The sequence below is a fragment of the Lemur catta genome, chromosome 3, assembly GCF_020740605.2.
Source record: "Lemur catta isolate mLemCat1 chromosome 3, mLemCat1.pri, whole genome shotgun sequence".
Taxonomy (NCBI): Eukaryota; Metazoa; Chordata; class Mammalia; order Primates; family Lemuridae; genus Lemur; species Lemur catta.
The window spans coordinates 102,274,093-102,287,906 of record NC_059130.1 but is presented as its reverse complement, the minus strand read 5'-3'; the positions used below and the strand labels follow the sequence as shown (position 1 = coordinate 102,287,906).

Genomic DNA, 13,814 nt, shown 5'->3' with positions numbered 1-13,814 from the left:
AGAAACCGAGACAAACAACTACATTCCAGGGGGATTTAAAAGTGGAAAGTAAAAAGTAAAACTAAAAGAATAAGATGAGCATTTAAATGGCTATTTCTCTAATCTTGGCATGGAAAAGGCCTTTCCAAGCATGGCAACAAAAGTAGATATCATAAAAGAAATACTAAAAAAAATTAAAATGGAAAATCAGTGGCATAAAAATGAAAACTGCTGCACCTCAAAAAGAAACTCATCACATTAATTATCCTTAATATGCAAAAACCACTTCCAAGGAAGATAAGAAAAACACTAACACCCCACTGGAAGAGTAGGCGAAGAGGGGGACAGGTGATTTATAAAGTGATCGACACCTGGCCAGTAAGTGCTGACAGGTGCTCCACCTTACCTATAATCAAAGAGATGCAAATGATCAGGACAAATGAGATTTCATTTTTCACTCATTTTAATCAATGGAACAGATTTAAAACTCACCAACATGCAACGTTAGCAAAGTGGAGGGAATGGGCCGGCTCACACACTGTTGCTGAAGTGTGCATTAGTATAACCTTTCTAAAGACACTTTGGAATTATATATCAAAATGTAAAATCTATACACTCTTTGACCCAGCAATTGCACTTCCAAGAATTTGTTCTAATAAGATAATTAGATGAGGGCTTAAGTTGTATGTACAAGGATGTTCTTTGCTTAAATGTCCACAGAAGATGACTGGTTACATAATTGTGGTACATTCAAACCACAACGCCTTCCTCACTGATATTCATTAGAAAGGACAAACCAGGGAAACTTTTATTAACACAGGGAAATGTCGGCCTCATTAACCGGATTACAGAATTGCACACATAACATAGTCAGTGCCTGCGTACGTGTGCAGACAGATGGCTAAACGTATGCTCACTGGAATGGCAGCGGTGAGGCCAGACCTGGCCCGGCAGCCCTACGTGGGCAGAGCAGAACAGGGGCAGACCTGGGAGTCAGGAGGAGGAGGAGGTTCGTGGGGTGAGGGCTCCTGGAGGCTCTTTTCAAACTCAGTACTGAACGTGGGGTTGCCAGATCCAGCAACTAACAACACAAGATGCTCAGTTAAATTTGAATTTCAGATGAACGGATGATTTTATCAATGGTATAAGTATGTCCCATGAAATATTTGGGATATACTAAAAATTATTCCTATTTTAAAAATTTGAGTCATTTAAAATTCAGATTAAGGGGGCGCCCTGTATTTTGTCTGGTAACCCTTGCTGAGAAGCTCTGGAACGCATCTTGTGTTGCCTCCGTGGGGTGACACGTGCCAGTCTGGAGGGACGCTGATGCCAAGGCAGACTTCTGTGCCCTCCCCTGCCTCTGCCGTACCCAAGGAGTTTTGAGGGAGGACGGTACAGGACAAGAATACAGTCTTTAGTGCCAGAAAAGCCACGTTCAAACTCCTGGCCATCAAGTAGACTTAAGCTGCACAACACTTCCCTGAGGCCCAGCTTGTACCTCTGTCAGATGGATAGCAACATCCGTGCACAGGGTTGGGGGGATTAAATGAGATAATGTATGTAAAGTGCCTGGCATACAGTCAGTGCTTAATACGAGTTGATCCTCTTCCCTCCTGTCCAGCCGCTGCAGCCCATCCTCTTGCCCCCAAGAATTACAAACCCAGCATCTTCTGTCTTCTCCGGGTTTGACTACTGGCCTTTTGGATCTTTGCCTTGAAGCGGGAGCAGCCGTGAGCTGACACTCTTCACCTGACTTCACCTTTCTCCAAAATCCCTACCAGCGGTTCAGCTCCTTATCTGCGCTGTTCACATTCCGGGCGAGGGTGGAGGAGGATCAAACTCGCTTTGATAGCAGACATTCAGGGATGTCAGCCAAGGGGAGCTACAAGAGCAGGGCTCTGACACAGCAACGCCGTGAACAGAGAATTTAAGGAAGCCGTCCTCACTGGCGGCAGCCCAGGCGGGCAGGCGGGCCTCTCCTCTGGAGCCTGTCTGTCTGTCTGTCTGTCTGTCTGCCTGCCTGCTTGCTTACCGTCTGGCACAAATGTCTAAGGTGGGCTCTGCAATGGAGGGAGGGGGCCGATCTCCTTCCCTGAGAGCCAAATCTTCATAAAGTCCTTTACTGGATCTCCCCCACCAGCCCCTGTAAGGCCCAGAGAGTCTAAAAACCTGCCCAAGCTCACCCAGTTAGTCAGATGTAGGTCCAAGAAGTTAGCGTTTATCAGTAAATCCCAAAACGTAGGATCATTCAGCCTCTTGTTGAATAAGCCCAGTGACAGACAGGCCAGGGCATCTATCACGTGTGTATAGTCACAGCAGTGATTCACCCTACTTGTTCCTACCTCCTTCCTTCCTTGCCCCAGCACTTCAGGTGTTCCAAAAGTGGGTGCAGCTCACGTTTTTCCAGATGCACAAATTGCCCCATAGTCCAGTCCCCAGCCAAGCCAATGGGACTTGGCGATGGCCACAGCCTTGGCTTACTGGTGCCTGATTCACCTGTTAGCACAGACACCTGTGACCCACTTTACCATGGAGCACAAAGACACAAACAAAGACAGTCAGCCACACACATATCCTGCAAAGTTTGCAAAAGCCCTGCATAGGTGACCGCATAGAAACTTACTCAGCTATGACAACCTGCACATGCACTGGTCCAGCGTTGGCTGGGGCCTCAGCTGCAAGGCTTTATTTTCTTAGCATCAATGACTTAGAGACCTGATGGATTATGTGGCTGAGGTAGGACAGGCCATTCCTTCTGCCCTGCTAAGCATTCTCAGGCCTGGGCTGTCTCACCTGTGCCAGGCAGGTAAGAGGGGGGACCCACTGGCCTGTAATTAATCCCTAATGTTTTGAGACCTCTTTTGAATCACAGGCCTTTTGTGAATTCTGTATCTGTGTGGTCCAATATGGTAGCCACAAGCCACATGTAGTTAAGGAACACTTGACATGAGGCTAGTGTGACTGAGAACTGAATTTTAAATTTTATTTAATTTTAATTAATGTAAATGTAAATAGTCACATATGCTAATGGCTACTGTATTGGACATCACAGCTCTAGGCCAGTGGTGAGCAAACTTTTTCAGTAAAGGGCCAGAGAGGAAATATTTCACAGGCTTTGCATATGGTATCTGTCACAGTCGCTCAGCTCTGCAGCTGTAGTGTGTGCAAGACAGACAACATGCAAACAAACGGGCGAGGCTGTGTTCCAATAAAAATGTGTTTATAAAAGCAAGCTGCTGGCTAGATTTGTCTAGGGGGCCTGAGTTTGCTAACCCCTCCTGTATATGCTCCCTAGAAACAAATACATACATCCTCAGGTTTTCTGTCTCTAATTTCAGAGAGTTTACAGATCTCTTGGAGCCCTGCTGTAGACCCTAAATTCCAGGCTAGAACCTCATTTTCAAAGGGCTCTGTGAATGTACCCACAGATCCTTTCTGCCTAATGGAGAAGTGCTTGTCTCCCTGGCAGGGAGGTGTGACCAGGGATCAATGGGGACATATTTTTTCCTAAAGATTCATGGGAGTCTGGGCCTTGCACAAAGACCCACAAGGACTGCTGAATGATGGCCTAGGTCCCCCATGCGTCAGTCACAGAATCTCTGTAGGCACCTCTTCTGAGTCAATGACTCAGTCCCCCCTCTCCCATGCCCTGTCCCTGAATACAGTCAGTTTCCCCAAGGCCAAAATATTGTGGAAGGAGCTCATGGCCAGAGGGACTTAGGAAGCTGCTGAAGAGGCCTGTCTTAGTAATTAGCTTGTAGCTCAACCTTGGAGAGAATTAGTTTCGAATTAGGACCAGGGCAAAGGTATAGCCTGGATGACCAAAATCACAGACTGGATATTGGGAGGAACTGATCGTTTTTTTAAAAAGAAATTGGGCTATCTCAGGAGTCCTCACTTTAGAGAGAGGTAAGTCTTGGTCAGGAGCCCTCAGTTAAATGGAGTTATGTCAGAAGCCCTCGGTTAAAGGCATGTGGAACTTTCTTGGAAATCTTTAGTTGAAAATAACAAAGGCCTTCCCGGGAGCCCTCAGTTCCTCAGGTTACAGCATCAGAGTGGCCCCTGTGACCCTGCCACCAAGGGTGGTTTTTGCCAAGGAGGTAGGACTTGCCCTCTTTATGTGGTGTATGCCTGGCCAAGACAAAGGTAGTATCTATTTCTATATCACTGCAGCTTCATTCAAGAAAGCATCACTTATTCTTTAAGCTTTTAAACAAAGGCAAAGGAAAAAAAGCTTTCTAATAACTGGCACGCATTACTAGGGTGTTATGTCATTATTGTTATTAATTATCATTAACAGTCTTAAAATATGCCTATTAATGATCTCAACACAAAATAGCAGTGCAGGTCTTAGGCAAGAGTGGCATAATTAACTATTAATGAGATGTAAATTTCCCAGGGAAATGACAGAGATCACAAGTACCACCTTCTGAACTAACATAATAAAGTTAATAATAATAACAGTGTATAATCTGAAGATATTAGTGTTAATTTGAATTCTAACACCATATTTAAACAGACTGAGAGAAGTGCAAATTATTTGCATAGCTCCAACCAAAAAAAAAAAAAACCCTAATCCACGCTATTAAGGAAAAATCAATTGTTCTCTGAATGATATAAAACGGACTCTTTGCAGTCATTATATTGAGCTTTCAGCTGCTTGTTTTATTTCTTTTACTTAGGCTTTATATCTCTTTTATTTTCAAAAACAACCTGAGGTACCTTATATAATTAAGCCCAATATAAAACAGAATTAAAAAAATAAAAACACAGCAAAACCTAGTTAAAGGGAACAGAGGAGTAGATGTTACCAGGCCCTCAGGATAAACTACTGCAGCTGAGCTCTGATTTCAATTCTCAGTTTCCCGGGAACACGAGAGGGGCAATTTAAGTAAGTGAGTTACTGGCTGGCGACCAGCCTTGTTAGGACAGGCACAGCTTTGAGTCTGAAGAACTTTTCCTTCCCCGCAGCTGAGGGAGGCACAGCCCTGCCTGCTAGACGTCACATCTGCTGTTAGGACATCCCATCTCAGGCTCCAGTGACACCTACCTTCATAGCTGGCGTGGAAGCCCTGGGCGCTGACCGCGTAGTCGCTGATGAGACGCAGAGAGAGGGTGGTGGCTGCGCTGACGATGGTGGCCGGCAGCTGAAAGCCCGTGAGCCTGAAAGACAATGAGGTGCCATTAGTTTCCCCCGGGAAACTACACATCCGTTAAGCATCAATTGAGCACCTGCTGGATGCACAGTGCTGATCCAGGCACAGGGAGGAATATAAACGAGGCCTGACTTGAGACACACAGAGGTGTTCAAAGACAAAAGTGATTCTCAGCAGAGATGATGACAAGCAGCAGTCTGCCCCGGAAACATGAGGGTGTGACTCCCCTGAAGCCATGGCCTAATCCCCTAGCCGGAGGCCTGCCTCATATGTGTCTCCTCTTTCAGTTTCTCCTCTTCCAGTTGTTTCTTCTCCTGTCTGCTGTCTTCCAGGCTGAGGTCCCATTAGCCTCCCCACGAGTTGACAACTAATAATTGCCAGTAGACAATGTTCACATATTGAGGAAAATATAGCCAACTCTAAGTAGCAGGATGTGTGGATGCTTCTTATCATAGACTTTATTCTTTTAAAGGAATGTCTACTGCTTTTATAGAAGTAAGTGCTTATTAGTTTAAAAAGGAAAGCAAAAAATGAAAACCCGACATGATCTAGAAATAATCATTCTTGACAGCTGACATACAAAGAGACGGAAGGATCAATAGATGGAATCATATTCAACAAAATAATTTCATACAAATGGGATCACGCTGTGCATGCTTTTGAAATTAAAATGTTTGAATTTTCTTTCTGGAATTTAAGTGAAGAAAAGGAAACGGGTGAAAATAAAGGACTAGTTGAGCCTGAGATAATATGTTTTTAGCACAAGAGGGTCATTTTTAGAGATTCCTTCAAAGTTAAAAGGGTATCACTGAACACTTGGGAATACATTTAGGAATTACTTTGTCTGCCGTGGGGCATCCATGCATGGTGGCCCCCACAGGAGACCCGAGGGTGCACACAGGTGGGAGTGAGGTGGCCAGTCTCCTGCCCACCTCTGTCTTTAACCCCCTCTCTTAGGCTCAGCCTTCCTCCCTCAGATCCCCCCATCAGGGATCTGGAAGGGAATTCAAGGCTTACCTCTACTCTCCCGTTTTCAGGTAGTTTGGAATGTCTGTGATGCACCTGGATCCCACTCTATACCTTCCACTGCTATCTGATACCTCGATGCCCAAGATACCCCTGAAGAACGTGAGTACTGGGCTCAGACAAGTGAAATCACATATTCACCCACTGTGAAAAGCCTTGTGTGAGATGAAGCCCTTGTCCTTCCCACCATCCTAATCTTGGAGAATTCATGTTAACTCAGAATGAACTCAAGAAAAAGAGAAGAAAAAGGGATCAAATTGTGAAGTGGGTAACCACATAAGTTTCAAGGTCATCTTCTTTTCAAGTATAAAGATATCCAGCCAAAGATCCCTACCTCACCCCATATTCATATTCTCTTTCTTTCTTTCTCATGGGTCAAAAATTACCTATATAATAATGAAGCCATGCCTATTAGAAAGAAACAAACTTTAAAAAAGAAAAAAAAAAAAACACCTTATGCTGGGGAAGGCCTTTCTAAGCAAGACGTGTAGAGGACTCCTTTTGCTTCTACCTGCCCATCAGGCTTCCAGGGAGCTGTCCACGGCTTGGGGTTCTGGCAGGCACCCCGCCTGCCCACGAGCCACAGAGCTGGGCAAATGCTTATGCGTGGCACACACTCTTTCTCATTTTTATGGACTGGCTCAAGGTGTGGAGGAGACGGAAGAGGGCACACACACCCAGACAGGGTCATTCTGAGTCCTTCCATGGAATGTGATATATAGACTCTGAAAGTCTTTTATTTTTGGATCTTAAATCATTAGAATAGAAGCCTGGGACTGCCCGCAGCCTTTTTATCAACATACAGAGACTATCTGCTTTAGAGAAAATGATATCACCACACAGATATAAACAAAAGCTGAGCAACAGTAAGAGAAGAGAGGCAGAGAGCCCTGATGATATATTTTTCAGATCCTTTATCCAGCCATGCAGAGAAATCTATCTCTTCAATGCCCAGTTACATGAGCCAACATTCTTTCTTTCCTTTCTTTTTTTTTTGTCTCAAGCTGGCTTGATTTGGGTTTCTATCTATTGAAAGTGATTGAGTACTGATGGATACAGCATGAAACTCTAGAGGGCTTAAAGAAAAATATTGATGGATGTACCTACATAAAAATTAAGAGCATGTATGTGTGACAAAAGAAACCGTAAAAAGATAATGAGAAAAATGCAAACCGAAAGATTATGTATAATATATGTGACAGGAAGAGGGTTAGTATTTATAACTTGGAAGAGCACTTATGAATCAATAAGAAAACAAACAGTTAAGAGGAAAAGGGCAAAGGGTATGAACAAACAAAAACAGAAAGATGATCCACCTAATTAAATCAAAATATGAAAACTAAATCCACCAGATTCATTTTTCAACTATTGGATTGGCAAATAGCCAGAGTTGGCAAGGGTTAAGGAAAACAGATCCCACAATTATCAAAAAGATAATAAGGAAATACTACAAATTATACAATATACATTTGACAAATTATTAATAAATGAAATGGCCTTGAAAAGCACAAACTATCATAACTTTCCCCATATGAAATAGATCATTTGAATAGCTCTATAACTATTAAGGAAATTGAATTAGTAATTTTAAAACTCCCAAAAAAGAAATATCCAGGCCTATATGTTTTCACTAGAGAATACTACCAAACCTATAAAGAAGAATTAACACCAATTCTACTCTGCACAATTTCTCCAGGAAACAGAGGAGGAATGATCACTTCTAAACTCATATGAGAAGGCCAGTATTGCCCTGATACCAAGCTAAAGACAGTACAAATTTTAAAAACTAAAGATCAATATTTCACATGAATATAAACACAAAATCCTTAACAAAATATTAGCAAAGAGACGATAGCAATATATAAAATAATTACACACCATGACCAAGTGGGGTTTATTCTAAGGATGCAAGGCAGAAAATCAGTCAGTGTGACCCACCATAGTAACCAGGCTAAAAATAGAAAAATCACGTGACCATATCAACTCATGCAGGAAAAAAGTATTTGACAAACTTCAACATCCATTTATGATTTTAAAAAAAAACTTCAGAAAACTAAAAATCGACAAAAACCTTCTCAACTTGATAAAGAACATTTGCAAAAAGCCTACAGCTAACATGACACTTAATGGTGAAAGACAGTGCTTTTCCCCTAAGATCGAGAACAACGCAAGGATCCAACAATCCAGTTAGGAAACCAGCAAAACACATGAAGAAACCTTTCACCAGAGAGGGTATCTGGATGGCAAATAAGCACATGAAAAGGTGTTCAACATCGTTAGTCATTAGGGAAGTGCAAATTAAGACCATGATGAGATATTACTACATACTCATTAGAACAGCTAAAATAAAAATACTGCAGTGACAATACCAGATGCTGGTGATGGTGCAGAACAACTGGACCTCTCACACATTGCTGGTTGGAAGGTAAAAAGGTACAGTCACTCTGCACAATAGTTTGGCAGTTTCTTTAAAAAAAAGGGAAAAAAAACCACACTGTAATTATGTAACCCAGTAATTGCATCCCTGTGCATTTATCCCAGAGAAATGAAAACTCACATCCACACAAAGCCCTGTGCGTGATTGTCCACAGCAGCTTTATCTGTAGTAACCCAAACTGGAGACAACCAAAATGTCCTAGCACAATAAACAAATGAGTAAACAAACTTTGGCACATCCAGACCGCGGAATGCTACTTAGCAATAAAAAGGCATGAACTATTGATACATGAAACAACTTGGGTGGACCTCAAGGGCATTATGCTGAGTTAAAAAAAAAATACATTTTTTAAAAAAGCTAATCTCAAAAGATCACATGTCATATGATGCCACATGATTCCATTTATATGACATTCATGAAATGACAAAGTGAAAGAGATGGAAAATGGAATAAGGGTTGCCAGGGGTTAGGGATAGGGACAGGAAAGGAAGTGAGTATGACCATAAAGGAGTGTCACGAGGGCGATCTGGGTGGGGATGGAACGGTCCTGTGTCTTGATGGTGGTGATGGCTCTGTGACTCTGCACATGTGAGAAAATACACACACATTGCACTGACATCTGTTTCCTGGTTTTAATATCATACTGCACTTACGTAAGATGTAAGGACTGGGGAGGAAATGGGTGAAGGCTACATGGGACCCCACCCTGGAATTTATTATCATTTCAAAATAGAAAGTTTTTAAAAACTATATGTAGATAGATAGATAGATAGATCGTATTACATTTCTGTTGGACAGCACCCCTGCCCTGCACTAGATCTGACTTAACCTCAGTCTGTCTGGACTGGGCTTGGAGCTGCCAGTTGGTCCTTGCCAGGTCCCTCATTTCAGCTGCCTCCTGTCTGTTCCATCCCGCAAATTGCTCCCTCCCTGCTCCTACGTACGCACTGGCTGGGACCTTGCTGGAAGTGGACTGACCACCAGACCTGCAGGGCAGGCCACAGGGCCACCACTAGCCTGCCCCTTGGCCTCCTCAACAGGAGGAGGGTAGCACATGCATCGGCTACCCTTTCCCCCACCAAATATTCACATGTTAGATTGTTGCCAGCCCGTTGGACTCTATGAATTAAAATAACAAATTGTCCCCAAGGAGGCCAGACCTATATTTGGTGCCCCAGGCTCTACCCCAGCAGGGTCTGGTTTCCTCTGCCTTCAAGTGGGCCCAATTCACGGCAGCCACAAGTCATCTCTCACCCACGTCTGCCAGAATCATGGCCCCGGTGCCCTTCCCAGACACTCTGCCCAGGGACCTTCAACCACACAGAGCCTCACGGAGGAATCTCCAACCTCACCAGGGCTTCTCCTGTGAAGTTCCCTTCGGGAATGGCATTCCTCTCACTAAGTAGAAATTGTGGCTTTTAATCCCCAAGTTAGTTCCAGGATATTTTTGCACTGCCATTAAAGATTCCTAGACCCTAGTTGTTGCTTGGTGCTATATTGACACAAGCTGTGAATAGCTAATGTACACTGTCAACAAACAATTACAGTTTTATCGCTTGCAATATATGGAATTGCAGCTTACTAGGCATTTTCTCTCATCAGATATTTACCACTGCTCTGCTATTTATCCCAGGGTTGGTAGATGGATGGTTTCTAGCATGGAGGATTCCTCAAAGGCGCTAAAGCCGGGGGAGGGGATGTGAAAGCTTGAATCTCTCCAGCTGGACACTTGAATCATCATCTTGCCCCCTCCCCCACCTACTCATTATCTTCGAGATCAATTTTAGACAAGCTGACGACCCTGCAGTCGGGAGGACCTATCGTGCTGCCTGTCGGAATGAGCAAATAAAACTTTCAGACTTTCCCATCTTTTATCTGACAAGTTTAAATACCATATTGAAAGAAGGGAGGTACCCTTCCAAAGTGAGATCCAGACTTAGTGGGGAAACGGGGTAAAATGATGGCAAGGAAGGCGAGAGGCCCCCACTGCTGTTGGCTACCCTCCCTGCTGGCTCTAAAACACACCGAGAACAGCATTTTGCAAACAGGTGGTGCAGCCATACTTGTAAAATAACACTCATCCTCTACTTTATCAAGGATTGTCATCCTTCTCACTTCCATAAGCATCTTGTCTTTGCTTTTGCCTTCCGCCCAGAGATACCCGGAGTCTTGAACACTGGTGATGCCCACAACCCCATACTCCTCACTCTCTCAGTTCAAAATCTATTAGTAGCTTTTCACCATTCTTAGGATCAAGGCCAGAATCCCTAACAAGGTCCACAGAGCCTATATGGCTTGGCCCTGCCAGATTCCCTGCTCTGGATCCTGCCCCTGCAGTCTTCTTTGGTCAAGGGCATCCCAAAGGCAGGGGGAGTGGTCAGCCCAGAGTACAGGCAATAAGAGGGTGCATTTCCTGTTGAGAATTTGAAAACAGTAATAAAAACGACTTTAAAAGTCCACTTCTTATCACCATGCATCCACACTCTCATGTCAGTGATAAAATACTCCTCCCCGCTTTTCTCCCCGCCCCCTCAGTACACGGCTGGCTTCAGTTCTTCTGATTTGCCGTAAGCCCATCCTCAGGGTCCTTACACACGCTGGTTGCTGTTTCCATGTTAGAGCACTTTCTAACTCTTAGGAGTTGTCTAATTAACTCCTTCTCATCATTCAAATCTTATCGCAAATGTCTCAACATCACTTCTGAAAAAATGGGTTCCTGTCTTCCCAGATAGTCTATTCCGTACTCTCACAGGTCCCTGTGGAAGTCACTGGCATTCGTCACTGTGCGTTTCCAACTTTCCTTCTGGACACAGGGTGGAACTGCACCTCCCAGCCCTCTGAAGCCTGGCCTTGGCCAAGGAGGTGTGGGTGGCAGTGCTGGGGCGGCTGTATCTGGGAGGGAGCCTGGAACAGCCTGTGTGGCGAAAGCATTCCCTTCCCCTCCCCCTGGGGCAGTGACACCGGGCTTCTGTCCGCCACTGTCTCTGAGTGGCTTTACCAAGCTGAGAGCCCCTCAGACCCTTCTGAACATGCAGTATGAGCAAGACATAAACTTCTGGTGAGTGAAGCCATTTCAATTGGAGAGTTTGTTATCACAGTGTTTTCAAATGTAGGTTTTATTGTGAGTATTCCGCTACCACGAGGCCAACATATCAGATGTTTGCCACTGCAAAGGCACTTTGTTCCAGTTCCCAAAAGAAGGCGATGCACCTCGCCATGCAGGGCCACATGCACGTGCAAAGCACCAGCGTGTGTCAGGAGGCAGAAGGAGCAGGGACTGTGAGCAAGAGCCTTTATTACGGTTTCCTGAGAAGGAATGGGCGAGGCGGGACGCAGCTGAGCAGGGCTAGGATGGGCTCGTTTGAATAATTTCAGACGGCTCCAGGGTGTGTGGATCACGCTTAGTCCTTTGATACCCAGCCCTGAGGTAGTTAGTAGAGGGGGACAGAGGATCAACAGTGATCCTCAGTAAAGGGGGTGGCTGGGCTCTACCCAACTGGGGCAGTGAGTTTTGCACGTGAAAGGCACACTGCCACTGCCGGAGAGTTGTCAACAAGGCCCAAGATGTCAAAGAATCAGAAAATATAGAAAATTTAAAAAAAAAAAAAAACTTGATTAATACACACAGCATAATGTGACCTACCCCAACTGGTATCCTGTTTCTTTTCTTCCCTAGTGTGATCCACAGTTCCTAATGAGCTGTTCACTGAGGTAAATTGTTTTCATTAAGGTCTCCCTGTCTAGCCGGGGAGCCCTGGCAGTGTTGCTGTAGGGAATGATGGACTGGCAGACTATGTGGCACTTCCAGGGGCAGCCACACAGTGTCATAGGTGATCCTGATGCTGGCAGTGTGGACCGCAGGAGGGAGAGACATCCGGACATGGGCGCAGTGACGCTTGCTGACTTGGCAATTCCCATACACACCCATGAAATGAGGGGAGATATAAGGAAAAAGCAGACTGTTTTGAACATCTCCTTCTCTTCCCAACCACCCTGGTGAAAAGAGGGCCTTTTCAAGGGGATATGAGTAAGAGGGGACAGAGGAAAGAGCCTGGAGTATAGAGAGGGGGCAGTAAGCCCAGGTGGGAAGGTGAGATTGCCGAATACCAGGGCCAGCTCAGGTGCAATTAGAGCAACGGGACCTGCTCCCCCTACATGGGGGCTGGTGGAGGTGGCAGAACCTTAGAGCGGGGTTGCTACTGGGGCACCCAGGGAGACTGGGACTCCCATCCTAAGCAGAGGGACTTGAACTCCCCCACCCAAGTTTGGCACAGATACAACTGAGCTGCTCACCCTCAAGTATGACGGAGGCCTTGAGCATATCAGCAGTGGCCAGTGCGGACTGAGGCCAGAGGATCTTCCTGGAATGTGGGGTCTATATTAGACCTTGCTTGAGGGAACCCCAACAAGGGTAAGATTTCTGACCCTCCTGCATGGGGGCTCAAGGAAAAAATTTTTTTAGATGCAGTGATAAGACATTTCTTCCACTCAAGTGAAGTGTTTGCAAATTCCCACTCATGGAAATAGAAGCTAGTTTTCTTACTCCAGGAGATAGTATCCACATCGGAGAACTTCAGGGCTCTAAGTCAACCAGCTACCTACTTCCCCAGGCTGGGGCCTCTCGGCTTTGAAGCAACCAGGCTTGGGGCAAGGAGACCCTGAAGGAACCCTGTGGGATGAGGAGCAGGTGAAGAAAGGTGAATATTCCAGATGAATAGTCTAGAATAAAACAGAATTGAAGAGGGGGAAGACAAGAACTGTCTTGAAATCCCTGAAGGCCATGCTCGACACACCAATGTCCTCGTGAAGTCTTGGCAGTGAACGGGACCACAAGGCAGAGGATCCAGGCAGACACTCTTGGGCTCCACATCCAGAAGGACAGTGGCATTGACACCTGCCAAAGATGTAAACGCTCTGCCTCTTAAGTTCAATTTGATTTTAATCCCTCCATTATTTATTGAGTCCCAGCAGGTCTTAGATGCTGAGCCTTGGAGGTGGGTAGGAACACACCAGGTTGAGCCTTGCGCCAAGCTCACCAGGACGTGGGTGTCCTTGCTTCTACCAGTCAGAGAACCAATGAGAAAGACCATCATAGAAGTCTAATGGCAATGAAGTCCAATCTGGAACCCTGGAGTCCATCCATACATCAAGATGGCCCCATTACTGGAGTGTATATAAATCTTGATTCCTGCTTGGTAGAGAAACACAGGAGG

The 13,814-nt window shown here is 45.0% G+C and overlaps 1 protein-coding gene across 1 annotated transcript in view; it reads right to left on the bottom strand.

Moving 5' to 3' along the window:
* CSMD2 (CUB and Sushi multiple domains 2) overlaps nucleotides 1-13,814 on the bottom strand; it is a 572,570-nt gene that overhangs the window by 458,953 nt on the left and 99,803 nt on the right. Inside the window, 1 exon segment of the mRNA XM_045548313.1 lies at nucleotides 5,033-5,145. Within this exon segment, the coding sequence (XP_045404269.1) occupies nucleotides 5,033-5,145 (113 nt within the window).